The sequence below is a fragment of the Sander lucioperca genome, chromosome 14 (assembly GCF_008315115.2).
Source record: "Sander lucioperca isolate FBNREF2018 chromosome 14, SLUC_FBN_1.2, whole genome shotgun sequence".
NCBI classification, from domain to species: Eukaryota; Metazoa; Chordata; class Actinopteri; order Perciformes; family Percidae; genus Sander; species Sander lucioperca.
In genome coordinates this window covers 12,406,499-12,420,901 of record NC_050186.1, presented here as the reverse complement: position 1 = coordinate 12,420,901, position 14,403 = coordinate 12,406,499, and the positions used below count along the sequence as shown (strand labels likewise).

At 38.5% G+C, this 14,403-nt stretch overlaps 2 protein-coding genes across 3 annotated transcripts in view; both read left to right on the top strand.

Moving 5' to 3' along the window:
- The window catches only part of slc25a1b (slc25a1 solute carrier family 25 member 1b), a 13,649-nt gene extending 10,786 nt beyond the window's left edge, over positions 1-2,863 (top strand). The window contains exon 9 of the mRNA XM_031301228.1: positions 1,233-2,863. Coding sequence (XP_031157088.1) covers positions 1,233-1,347 — 115 coding nt within the window. The 3' untranslated portion in view covers positions 1,348-2,863. The remainder of the gene's footprint in view (positions 1-1,232) is intronic.
- Positions 2,864-4,876: 2,013 nt separating this feature from the next.
- pi4kaa (phosphatidylinositol 4-kinase, catalytic, alpha a) overlaps positions 4,877-14,403 on the top strand; it is a 51,569-nt gene continuing 42,042 nt past the window's right edge. For both annotated transcript variants that reach the window (XM_031301219.2, XM_035991812.1), the window contains exons 1-5: positions 4,877-5,063; positions 10,759-10,875; positions 11,034-11,127; positions 12,151-12,239; positions 13,948-14,020. In XM_031301219.2, the coding sequence (XP_031157079.1) occupies positions 4,965-5,063; positions 10,759-10,875; positions 11,034-11,127; positions 12,151-12,239; positions 13,948-14,020 (472 nt within the window). In that variant the 5' untranslated portion in view covers positions 4,877-4,964. The remainder of the gene's footprint in view (positions 5,064-10,758; positions 10,876-11,033; positions 11,128-12,150; positions 12,240-13,947; positions 14,021-14,403) is intronic.

Sequence of the window (14,403 nt, the reverse complement as noted above, 5' to 3'; positions counted from 1 at the left end):
GAACAGTTCGACACTTTGGGAAATACTTTGGGAATAATTCTTGCCGAGAGTTAGATGAGAAGATTGGTATGACCTTCATGTTTGTAGGATAAATATGGAGTTATGGCCAGAAAACGCTTAGCTAAGCGTAAAGAGTGGAAGCAGGGGGAAACGGCTAGCCTGGCCCTGTCCAAAGGTAAAAAATCAGCACCTCTGAAGCTCAAGACAAGTCTGTCTTTTAAGGGGTGTTAGTGTAGGACTATTCGACGGACACAGTCACTTCCGAATCAGTCCCTCTCTACCTTTAAACAATAACAGTGCACACAATACTTTCGTGTACTTGTGTTTGCTGCAAAAGTACCCAGCCAGTCCAAAGTGTATTGTCCCTTTTTATATAGTGTAAAACTTGTGAAAAGATGTCAGTTCTATGAGTAACACTGCTGTGGAGTACCTCATGGTACCATCCCGGTGCCGCTTATGTTGTCCCTCCACTTGGTCATATAATACGTAAACGTGTTTTTTCAACACCCCACTGATGTGGAAGTTCTTAGGCCTGCAATACATGGGTTTTGTTGATGGGACTCCACCCACCTGCCACCATTTTTGATTCTTAGATAATAAAAATAACGTTATTATTACCTCTGCCAAGGAGGTCATGTTTTCTGCTCGGTTTGTCCGTACGTTTTTGTTTGTCAGCATGATTACAGAAAACAATACTTGCCCGATTTTCATTAAACTTGGTGGAAGGGTGTAGCACGGGCCAAGGAAGAACACATTAAATGTTTGAGCGCATCCAAATCACGGGGCAGATACAAACGTTATTTTTCATGTTCGTTAAGAGAGAGAGAGAGGGCATTTTCAGCTGCATGTTTCCCTTGCTCTTTGTTGCAAATACTGGAAACCGCTATCAACGTGTTGTTTATACGCTCTGAGCAATAAAACGCAACACGTCTTTTTTGTGGCATCCATGTTGTTTCCACATTATGACCTCATGAACACATTGATGTCCAAAAAAGGACTTCCCAACTCGGGAAATGGGACCATCCGAGGAGCAAGTGAATGCAGCGTTGGCGGAGGTCTGCACGCTCTGAGTGCCATTCTAGTTTGTAATGATATTGTGGTGTTTTGCGTGGAAAGGCGACCAAGTTTTTGTGATAATGCATTTCTATATAACCTTTGTAAGTGTTTGAAACCTTTTTAGGTGCTTCATTTAGTGCCCTGAAGTATTCACTATCTCCCTTTGTCCCCTTCAGGTTCTACAAAGGTACTGTGCCCCGGCTGGGTCGGGTGTGTATGGACGTGGCCATAGTCTTCATTATCTACGAGGAAGTCGTGAAGGTCCTGAACATTGTTTGGAAGACGGACTGAAATGGACCCGTCCCAGTGCTACACAACAAGCGGGAGCGTTGGGACAGGCCATTCACATTATTAACCAGGCCACGTCCTAAACCAATCTCCTTAACCCGTGTTTCTAGGTTCTAATATCTACCTCTTAGTGATTTTCAGAGTGAACGAAAGGGATTGGTACGTTCTTAATTTTATCTATAACACAGCTACTACACATGGAAGCATTATCTGCATTAAAAAAAAAGTTTCAGATTGCAGAGTCAGTGCTTACGCTTACTTTTTTATCTTAAATTTCAGAATGGGGAAGTTCATTAAGAGCTCAGGGAAAGGAACAGGGCATTTATTAAGATCTACTGTCCACACAGACAACTACAGCGCTTTAAGTTTACTTATACTAAGCTGTATGTACTTAATCGAAGAGAAACCAATACCCACCCCAACACAATGTGATTTTAGACACTATAGACAAAGAAATTATACTTGAATTGAGAGATTATATCTAGAGATCAAAACGTTTGAAAGTCCTCTTTATATGCAAGTATTTAGATTTTTTTCTACAAGACGTTTCAAAATCGATATTTCATTCAGTACCTGATGAAATAATTTATATTCAGATGCCACATGCTGCAGAAGCGACAGGTACATTAAGAACTTAATGCCTTAAATCACAACTGTCACGTGAATCAAGGTTGTAGGATCCATAAAGAGATGCAGTTGTTTTTTATTATGTTGCATCTGTACAGAACTTTAGAAATGCACAAAACAGTAGTTGAGGTGGAAAAGGAGGTTCACTTTTAAGTTGTAGAGATGTTTGAAATCCATTAACGTACTAGACTAATGCTATACAAAGTGCCTAGGTATTCATTTTGAGATCTTATTGAGATTAAGAATGATTGAATGTTTGTACTTTAGTCACTACGGATTATTTTAATAATGTATTAATTATCAGTTGCACACCATGCTGTGGTGCTGCCAGATGTTTAATTCCAGGCAGTTTCTGCGGTATTTCTGAGATGTTCATATCTTTTAAATTTATCATAACTGTTGATGAATGTTTGCTTTTACACTTTAAATTGCCTGTTTGAGAAGTGCCATTCATAGTGCCTTCCATCTCATTCCAGTGCTTTAGGATATCTTTTATTGCAGATTCTGTTTTTATTTTTTAACTACATTAATTGCCTTTTACTTTTTACACACATACTGATGACCCAATGTGCCAACTGCTGCTTAATTATAAATATAGTAGATATATATAAATTTAAAGCCATGTTATAGACTGGAGTTTGTGGCTGGAGTTTTGAGTCTGGCATGTTTACATGCAATGCAATTAAGTGTTTTACAAATGTTAAGCTATCCTTTTTCAGCTTCAGCTTGCATATATGTAGACTCTCTGTCATAGCTATTTAAATATCTTTTTTCAAGAAGAAGGAAAAAAAACAAAACAAGAAAAACTCCAGTAGTTAAAACCAAGTGTTGTGCCTTTAGTCTAAGTAGTTCTAACATGGATGCTCACAAATAAACATTGGACCAGATTGTTCATTTTGTCGTGTTCATTTCAACTGTCATGCTGGTCTCATTTAATCTTACTTTAAGGATTACAGTACTTGTTCTTAGCAGAAGAAGTACTAAGAGTAGTAACACCACAGTGTAAATACTCTGTTACATGTAAAAGTCTTGCATAAGTAAAAGTACAGAAGTATCCGCACTAAAATATACCTAAAGTACCAAAAGTAAAAAGTAGTCCTTATGCAGAATGGCCTATTTTAGAACCATAGATATTATATAATTTTTGCGTATGCATTAATGTGTTAATATTAGGGTTGGGTACCGAAACCCGGTTCCACTATGGAACCGGTTCCTACGCAACCGGTAGGAATCGGACCGGATTAGAACGCAAAATTTGGTTCCACATTTCGGTTCCACTTAATGTGTCGACTGAAATATTTTCCCTCTGTCGCTCTGAAACGGATGTAAAAATATCACACTTTCTCTGTAGTCTAGCGTTAGCTAGCTACCGTAAATGTAGGCTACTTTTAAAATGCCATATTTTCCCTCTCGGCTCACCAAAAAAATAAAAACTCTATAAAAGAGTCTTTCTTTGATGTGATTTTTTAGTTTTTTTAAGAATCGGTTTAGGAATCGGGGTTGTTTAAAAAGTACCGGTTCGGCATCGGAATCACAAAAATCCAAATGATGCCCAACCCTAGTTAATATCACTTTAATGTACACGGCCAGGAGGCTTAACCGATAATAATACATCATAATTTTTTGTTAATTATAATTTCTATAAATAATGTGAATCTGCAAAGTAAAGTTAAAAATACATGTATAGTGGAATGAAAAGTGCAATATTTGCCTTGGAAATGTACAAGCACAAGTCACTATTGCTGAAGGCAGTAACACAAATCTAATGGGGCCTATGGTCCACTGATGAAAGTATTGCAATATTTATTTATTTGCAGTATTTGATCTGGTTGTCTAGCATAACATATCCTAGAAAAAAATCTTGTATTACAGTTTTTCTCCATTATTTTTATACACACACACACACACAAATTTTAACTATGCACACAATTCTTAAAAACTTGAAGCTCATGTATAACTATCAATTTCTGCTTGGTTGGTCATTGTATGTATCCATATACTCTCTATATGTTATGGGTATACTATACGTGCAGTTTAGTGTCCCAAATTCCCCGAAATGTAACCCTAATCCTATTCTAACCATAACCACTTGAGGTCAAATGCCTAACCCCAACCAATCGATCTGCTTCTTAGGGCGGGTCTTGGCGTGGCCATAGTGGAATTTGGGACACTAAACTGCACGCTAGCCCATTGTATGTATCCATATACTCTCTATATGCTGTTCTATATGTTGGTCCTAAAAAGAAAATAGACATTTGGTGCCTCAAAAGAAAAAGAAAAAATGTATCAACAACAAGACATTAGAAATAACACCAGATTCATTCTATTTCTATGCTCCAAACTCTTAGCATAAGTACATTGTTTTCACTCAAATAGGAATTTTAAATCAACCAGGACTGAAAGCTTAAGGATTGTCACTTTAAGTAAATATACTTATATACTACTTGTCACATTCCACCACTGGTTCTTTTTTTTTTTTTTACGGTACACAACAAAAACAGATCCCCACCCAACCCACAACCAACGCTCCCTAACATCCTCTTGTGGTTACAAATAAGGAAACAATTATTTTAAACCATTAAACAAAAGACAAACATTATACAGTACACCTTATCCAAAAACAAAAAAGAGCTACACCTAAAGTCATCATCCTGTCACAGATAGAGAAGACCGTACTAAACCAGAGGTGTAACCTATTTTCTAAGATTGGCCATCCCAGTTTTTTATATCCTTCAATTTATCAAAAATAACGTAAAAAAGGACCCCATACCTCATAAAATTTGGACTTGCTTCCGTGCAGAGTGTATTTTATTGTGACCAATTTTAAGTGACAAGGAGGTCTAGACCCCTTCCCCTTAACATGTTTGCTGTGACCTTGCTTCGCGCTTTTTAACCACCCTGCGCTTGCCGTAGTTGTCAGTGCATACTTCCTCCTCGGGGCGAATGAAAGAAGATGTTTGTTATTGTGTGACTGTATTAAGGCATTTTTAAACATGTCTCTGAATGGAGGGGGAAGCAGAGGATTTTACTTCAACACCGTCTTGTCTTTGGCACGGTCGTTGGCAGCTCACCGGCAGGCGCCGATAGAAAAGGTAACGCTATAACGTTACGTGGCGATAGCTAACGACAGAAACAAGCTAATACCTGTCAAAATAGTCTTTGACATTAAAGGCCCGTCCCCTAACTTCGCTTCTCTACCGGTGTGATTTGCGTTATGTATTTAAAAACACAGTAAACACGTTTTTTCATTTGCCAATGAATGAATTACGTTGTCATTTTAAGATTTAATGGCGGCACGGTAACGTTAGCGTTTGTAACTGACTCCAAAGGTGACTGTCGTTAGCTTAGTAATCTTCTCTTTAAAGGAAAAAAGGAAAGGGCAGCTCAAATGTCCCAAATGTGAACGATGTTAACATTACCTTTGGAATGAATTATTTAATAATGAATCTTCGTTTGGCTGTCGTTTATACCGGTTGTACAAGAAACTTAATTGGCAACTGTCTGATTAATCCGTAACGAAAATAATAGTTAGTTGCAATTGAGGAATATTGGACACGTACTGGACTCAAAGACAGACAGTATGTTGCAGGTTTGTGGACTCACATTTATTATTTACCTCAGCTTTCAATGCAGACTGATTTAAAGCTGAGGGTAAATAACATTAGTGTGAGTCCACAAACCTACAACATACTGTCTGTCTTTGAGTCCAGTGTCCGATATTCCTCATACAAGAACCACTTAATTCAGTTGTAGTGTTTTGAAAGCAATAACATGTATTGCCTATCTATGTGGGGTGGATCAATGTTATCTATAATAAACTAATTGCATTACATTCGAGTAACAGTGAGGTTGTTGATGTGTCCCACAGGAACAATCAATATTACATGAGAACAGTTCAAAACAAGCATTTGCCGCAGGGCTACACAAGCCCCAGCTTCACTGTGTGTCAGTTGCTTTTTGCTAATTTTATTACTTTCAGTTGGTCTGGGAATTTCACCACTAATGTACAATATCGATTGGCTCCTGGCCCTTTGTCAAAATCTACTTCTAACACCTTTTAATTTTGTTTATATCGTGCTCTCATGGTGCATTTTTTTTTTGTTAAATTACCACAAACTGGCTGGCATACAGAAAACCAGAGACCAGCTGTTATTCAAGTCTAGAAGTATTAAAAATAAAGCTGTCATCTCTAGTGTACTGTGTGCACTGTACTGACATTTACTGTACAAGGAACAGGTTAATCTACTAGGTCGTGACAGGCAGTCTAAGGGATCACGAAAGGGCGGCAACCAACTTTAAGTCCCATTAAATTAGATGTAGGCTAATGATTCATCTTGCAATGGGCTGGGTATTGTTAAAAAAAAATGTTCGATACCAGAACCGATACCGATACTGTGACTTCAATACCGGTTCCTGATACCAATTCAATAAAATCCATTGTAACAAAAAGATGTTACAACATTAAACATTACAGTACGCATCTTTTTTTTTTTTTCCGGCTCCTTTCTGCCTATGTGACGCACAATGTCGTCAAGCCTCAAAATACAACAACACACACACATGAGTGTTACGCACAGAGACGGGACTCAAACGACGTGTAACGTTAGACAGTGTAGAAATATTTCTATGATCTGGATGTGTTATTCTCAGTATAAAAGTTTATAATATATGTGAGTGGTGTGTAGTCATGAGACGTGATTACAACTCCAGGGAAGACACATTTGAACTCCCTGTACAATGTATAGACCCGGACACACAAAAATGGTTAGCTTAAGCTTTGACTACATTATAGTTCAGGAATGTGAAGTGTATGTTAGGAACTGTTTTTCAGTACCAGGCTCTGTGTGTGTGTGTGTGTGTGTGTGTGTGTGTGCTTGTTTTACTATATTCGTGGGGTCCAACAACCGGGGAATACAGTATACTTGTGGGGTCTGCACAGCCTTGTGGGGCCCAAAATGCTGGACCCCACAAGGTTAAAGGTCTGTTTGAGGGTTAAGACTTGGTTTTAGGATTAGGGTTAGAATTAGGTTATGGTTAGGGTGAGGGTAAGGGTTAAGGTTGTGTGTGTGTGTGTGTGTGTGTGTGTGTGTGTGTGTGTGTGTGTGTGTGTGTGTGTGTGTGTGTGTAAACCTGAACCCCGGATACCTTTGTCTGTGGCCAGGGAAACTTAGGATCTTTTTGGTGTACCCACACGTGTGTATAACTTAAATGCTGAACTTTTTGTCTCAGATTGAGCCTTGTGTTCTGGTAAACTTAAGTCCGATGAAAGAAGGCACGGGAATTAATAAATTGGAGCCAGATTTGACTGCCTTAGGGCCTTATTTTTTACATAATTCCCTACAACAGCCAATCACCAGCATTATTGGATCTTGGTAGAAGCATGCTGCTAATGGACCTTTTTCACAGCAGACATTTTGACTTGTCATAGTAGGAAAAGTACAATACCAGGGCCTCTCCTAAGTGGAATGCAGCCATCATTAATGGGTTTGAATACACCTGTGCTTTTCCTACTATGACATGTCAACATGTCTGCCGTGAAAAAGGTCTATTGGATGGATTGGCATGCAAATGATAGAAGCATGCTGCGTGCTAATTGGCTCACTGACGCTGATGAGATTTACTCCTTAGGTATTTATTAAATGTGGTATTAAATGACAAGATATTTTTTTGATACTCGATACTATGGAGACAATTCAGTCGGTGCCTAAAAAGTCGAAGTTCGTTACCCAGCCCTAAACTTGCAAAACATGTTAGATGAAGGTCTTTCAGAAGATTTAGTGTTTTAGTGGCATCGAGGGGGTTGAAATAATGCGGTTTCACTCTCTCAGGAGGTTAGGATTTGTGGTCAGGGATTACGGCGTGCCACAAGACAAGTTTCTGAAATAGTTCAAACGAGCAGACAGAGTTTGAAGTGATTTAGAAAATACACCCACAGAGATTATAATGGGGACATGTTTTTGACAAAAACAGGAAGTATATCTTATGATGAAAGAGCTGTGGTAGCATTAATGCAGTGAGTGTGTTATTCTCTGTGTTATGGCCAAATGTTTCTGTTTCTGCTTTTTTTATGTCTATGTAAGGGCTTTTAAAATGTGCTTGTTATGCAGGTCTGCATAAGCACACTTCACAAGTATAGCTAGAAGCATCAACCATCTCTTTGACCTATGTAGTGGGGTGTGGGGAACGCAGGCCCCCACGATACAATATTATCACGATTTTAAACGTATTGCGATATTCTGCAAGATAATGCAGTTTATTACCTGTTTTCCAACTTCAAATTATGTCCCCCAAAGGAAACCTTTGGCAGGATACATTTTCTTTCTGTTTGTTCATCTCACTTCAATTTTATTGCTGCAGATATGGATTTTTGAATTTATTTTATTTTTCTAGTACCAAAAAGTTGCAATTATGCAATTTATATAACGCAAAGATTGATACTCGTTTAATAGTCGACTCGGAAGAAAGCGAACGTTTTGACAATAAACTCCATCAACACAACAGTATGTGGAGTTAAACTGGACGGGCCCAATGACCTCTGACTAGTTCTACTTGTTGTTAAATTGCAATGCGAGCGGCAGCCGCGACTACATTGTGCATCTGCCCTATTTCTGATACCGTGGCGGCAGAAATTTTGCCATGGCGGGCCGCCACTACAAAATCTACATAGAGGAAACACCGTTTTCGTTAGAATGATTTGTGTCTCATAAGCACTTTTTACTCTAGATCAATAGGAGGTTTAGGTGTTGTCTTAGCACAGCAGGTTGAGTTTGGGCATACAACTAAAATACCTTTTTTTTTTTTTTCGCATTGTGTTGCAGTTTTGGCACTGAAAAACATGAGAGGTGACATGATCTTTAGCTTTTGAAATCCAATGTTAGATCTCCTCAAATTTCCCTTCATGGCCGCTCCTTCAACATTATCATTTTAAAATATTCTCTGTGTTGAGTATGGATTAAAACTCAGGGACTAGTGATCTCACTCTCTGTTAGGGCTGTGTAATTAATCGAGTTATGATCTCGATTTCGTTTCCTAACGATCACAAAAACAATGTCGTTGAGAAAAACGATTATTTTGCACGTTACATTTTGCAAGTAAACTCAGATTTTGTCTTGTGTGCAGAAGGGGAATTTGAAAACTGCTGGGAAAAGTGTTAAAGGAAATTTCACAATTCAAGGTGTTTTTACTGTTCATTTGTTTAACTGTTTTACTCCTTTTTTTAAGTTCAGTAAATGCAACATCTTTCCAAACGTCAATGAGTAATTGTGTTAAATAATCGTGACTTCAATATTGACCAAAATAATTGTGATTATGATTCTTTCCATAATGGAGCAGCCCTAGTCTCTCTGTGTAATAAATTAATTAATATTAATGTCTCTCAGAGCTTAAGTCTGGCCCTTCAGCATGAGGCTAATTAATGCCAGAGGCACGTTGGCTCGAGTCCATCTAGGCCAGCAAAATCCTTCTCGCTAATAGAAGCAGACATGAGCGATGTGTCTTCTTGAGCCTTGTGGGTACGAGAATTCTGTAGGCCTACTTTTATAAGATTGTATCCAAATTAGGGATAGACTGTTTTTTTTGGGCAGTTTGCAGATAATCTGTATCAGCGTTTTATTTGCCTGATTACCGATAAAGTTAATGAATTAAAAAGTGCGCTACATTGGCTCGGCTACAGCTCTGTGTCACACACACACACACACACACACACACACACACACACACACACACACACACACACACACACACACACATACACACAACACTATCTGACTCTGTGTTACTGGGGATTATGTTGACAGTTTCCAATTTATTAAACAATTGCATTTAAACAAGGTTTTGTGGTGGAGTTTGTAACATTCCAAAATCTTAATTTTGACTTAAAGATTTTTATTTTCACTGTAAATGCATATCGGTTCCAAATATCGGTTATCTGTTTCACTAACTATTAATTGATTGATTGATATTTTTATTTACGTGTCATGCCACTAAGTGGCCCATCCCACACGGAATTACATGACACCAATACAACAGTAATTAATTCAACAGCTTCGGTCCAATGTCCACACACAACATTCTCCACTTTGCACAAAACTAGGAATGCACCGAATCCAGGATTTGGCTGAATATTGGGCTTTTTGACGGGGTTCAGTTTCTGCCTTCGAATTTTTTTCCACCGAACCCTACGCTTGCACTACGTGCGCTACGCTGGTCGACGTAATGACGGCGCCGTTGATTACGGGAAGGTGTTTATGTAGGTGGAGCGTTCAATGCAGCAGGCTGTGAGAAAGTGGAAATGGAACTCGTGAGCAGAAAAACTGTTGTTTGGCAGTACTTTCAGTCAAAAGAAGGCCATTCAAGTCCAGCTACATGTTCAATCTGCAATGCTGATTAGTCTCGTGGTGGCGAGGACCCTAAACTATACACAACATCACCGCTGGTATTAAACATCCGAAATAATACGAGTTGTGCATGAAGGAATCTACAGACAGCAGCTAAAATGCAGCAACTTCAGGTACGGCAAAGGAAGGACATTCACAGCTTAAAAACTTGTGTTAACCAGACCATGGACTGAGGATGGGAGGAGAATTTGGCCGAACCCCAAAAATCTGGATTTGGTGCATCCCTACACAAAACAAAGAAATATCAAATATTCTAATCTAATAATCGGTATTGGTATCGGTCTTAAAAAAAACAGTATCGTCGATACCTAATCCAAATCATTTATGCTTACAGCTCATCTTAATGGAGTTAGCAGTAGCTCTGACCCATGTGTGTGTTGTCCTCCCACAGGTCCAGAAGCTGCTATGCATGTGTCCCGTGGACTTCAGAGGAGTCTTCCAGCTGGATGAGAGGAGGAGAGACGCTGTCATTGCACTCGGCATCTTTCTGGTTGAGTCAAACCTGCAGGTAAAACATAGTGCTTACTTACCTCTTCACTTCATGATACATTTGTGGAGCTAACGGTGAATTTACAGGATGCTGATGTAACAGTGGTAACTCTATATATATATATATATATATATATATATATATATATAACATGCTGTGGAATTCTTCTGTTGCAGCATAAAGATACTATTGTCCCCTACCTGCTTGGGTTGCTTAAAGGGCTTCCTAAAGTTCAGTGGATTGAAGAAAGCTCCGAACGCAAAGGAAGGGGTAACTATACACCTGTGATTTCGACACAATATTAACCCTTGTGTAGTCTACCATTCAGACATGCACTTGCCGTCCTCCCGGTCAACACTTTTTCTGACGGTTTTTTTTTCGTCACTTTTGGCGTTTTTTCCAATGTTTTTGCTGCTTTTTTTGACGTTTAACGCTTCTTTTCACTACCATGTATTTACACACACACACACACACACACAGCCACACAAACACCAACCTATTACTAGTTTTACCCTTATTTTTGGAATTCATGTTCAATAAACCTCATTTATAGGAAATTATACCTAATACTTGAGTTAAAAAAAGCAGAAATTATGACTTATTTAGACTAATATTGAAGGAAAGATAATCACAGACTGGTATATGTCAACGTTCATTTGAGATAATGTTTAGAAACATTTCAATTTTTTTTTTTTCAAATGCTTAAAAATTGAATAAAACACCCAAAATTCAATGAGAGTAGAGATCCGGTCATTTGTTGTACTTGGGAAGCGCGTTGCATGGAATCATCCGTGTTATTTTAGGGTAATTAAAAATTACGTAATTAACAAGAAACTCATATTTCTGATATAGAAATTTTGAAAAGAAGACAACACAAGGGTTAACTAGATCCTAAAATTGTCACTATAGTTGTTTGTTATTCAATGTGTGTTAAGTATGGATGCCTGAATACAATTTAGGTTGCTGTTTTTTAATTTTTTTATATTCCCTGTACTAACACATACACACATATCTCCACACATCCTCATTTTATCTAGATTTTTGTGATTTATGTTATGCCTTTGTTGTGTCCATGCTGACTTGCTGACATGCTGACGTAACTTTTGTAATTGCTCATTTTATTTATTATTTTTTCTCTTCCTTAGGTGAGATTTCCTTCTATAAGCCCCTAGGGGAAATCCTAATCTCACCTGCACAATCTCTCTTTTATATATGTTCTTGTTGTGTTTCTGTTTTTTGATTTTCATTGTGCAAATTAAAAAAAACAATTCAAATAAACTTCCTGTCCTGCAGAGATCCTTCCTGTCGCAGAGAACTTCACCTTTGGTCTTGTAACACTACTCTCAGACGTTGCCCAACGTGATGAGACCTTCAGAGGACAGGTGAGTGTGTTGCTGATAATTCCTTCCTTCTTCTCACGCCGGCTGTGTAGAGACTCCTTCTCGACGATATTCCAATGTGAGAGATCGGGGAAAATCTCCCTGCAAATCTGTGCAAACAGAAAACTTGAAGATTAAGCTTAAGCTAATAAGAGACTTTGACAGTTCGATACAAGCCAGGCCTTTATCTGATTGTTGACGATGTAGAGCAGTGGTTCTCAAACTCTTTTCAATAATGTACCCCTTTTGAATTGTTTCTTTAAGCCAAGTACCCCCTGACCAGCACTAATCATTTTTGGTACATAACTTCAAAAAAAGCGAGTAACTTGTAAAAAGTAGAAGGAAGGATAGAATAGGTCCAAAGAAGGCGACACAAATGTCACATACTGGTAGGAAGAAAAAAAGTCTCCATTAAAAGGAAAAATGTTCTGGACAACAGCCTTGTAACTATTAAACATTTTGTTAAATATCTCACGTACTCCCTGCAGCCCTCCAAAGTACCCCTAGGGGGTACGCGTACCCCCATTTGAGAAACACTGGTGTAAAGATAGACAGGAAACATGGAGAGAGAGAGATCTACTTTTATATGCCCTTTAACAACTAAATTCCCTTATTTGGATGCTATCCCTCTGCTGCAGCTCAGCAAAGTTACGCTGTCTGTGGAAACATGAAGAAAGAATTTTGTACTTACAAGACTGGAAGTTTGGGGGGGACCCACTTCAGCTTCAGTTGCATTTGATTAAATTAATTGTTACAGTAATCTTCTGTAGATATCAGTTCACGTAATGTAACATAACTGCAAATGTATTTTCTGTAGCTGTTGATGTCAACAGCGTTTGGTTTACCAGCACGTACGTTTCTTCATTTTCTCCCACGTGTTCCGTCTCGCCCTCCATGTATGCCAGCTAACTGAAATGAGTTTGAACCTGATACGTTTATATAACGCCAGGCAAGTGTACATTTATTATTTCATGGCTCTAAAATAACAGATACATGAACATGTACAAGTCATGAAATATGATGTAGTATGTGCACTACATATACGTATGTTGCCACATTTCTTTGCAGACTTGCATCCAGAAATGTGTTCATAATCAAATATATTAAGAAGTTCTGTTCCCCCTAAAGCTTGAAAGCCATTGCCAGAATTATCAATTGTTTTGTAAAGCATTTTTTTAAGTTAAGTGCAACGTATTGACTGTGCCTGTAGTTTGAAGTGAAGATGGACGTAACCAACTACTAGAGATTAGAAAAGGTTGCTGTTTATGTTCATACAATAATAAACATTTGGAGTAAAGTATACTATAGAAATTGTATTATGGGTCCTTGAAAAGTTAGGGAAAGGGCGCCCGGATAGCTCAGTTGGTAGAGCGGGCGCCCATATACTTTATATAGAGGTTTACTCGTTGACGCAGCGGGCCCGGGTTCGACTCCGACCTGCAGCCCTTTGCTGCATGTCATTCCCCCCCCCCCTCTCTCTCTCTCTCTCTCTCTCTCTCTCTCTCTCTCTCTCCCTCCCCCCCTTTCATGTCTTCAGCTATCCTGTCAAAATAAAAGCCGAAAATGCCCAAAAAAATTATCTTAAAAAAAGGAAAAGTCATGGAAAAGTTTTGAAATATTGTCCATGAAAATGTGCGGGAACCCTGTAAATACTGTCTTGTTGATGTGGACTGTCGAGTCAGAGAATGTGATGATGTTACATCTTTGTCAGATCCTGGAGGCGGTCATGGACATCATGCAGGTCCTGCAAGATATCTGCAAGAATCCAGAGGTTCATGATAAAGGTAGCGACATAACATAACTCTTGCTTCCTTTGTCACCCCACCCTTACGGTCTGCTGTTTTTGTGGACTTTTAAAAATCTGTTAAAAACCTACCTTTTTAACCCTCCTGTTGTCCTTGGGTCAAATTTGGGTCAAAAAAGTTTCTACATCCGAAATTTGGTTTTTCTTTCAAGCAATTTGCCCAAAAGTAACATGCGTTGTTCCATACAACGCTCTTCTCGGGTTAAATGAAGGGTCAGATCACTACTTTCATAGAATTTTGTTTCATAGTTTTTATAAAATTTTATAGCATTTGAAAAAAAACAATGAAATGGTTTCTTAACAGTATCCTGACTAAACTTTGACAGTTATTATCCACTCAGTTGTAACTATTTGTCGAAATAA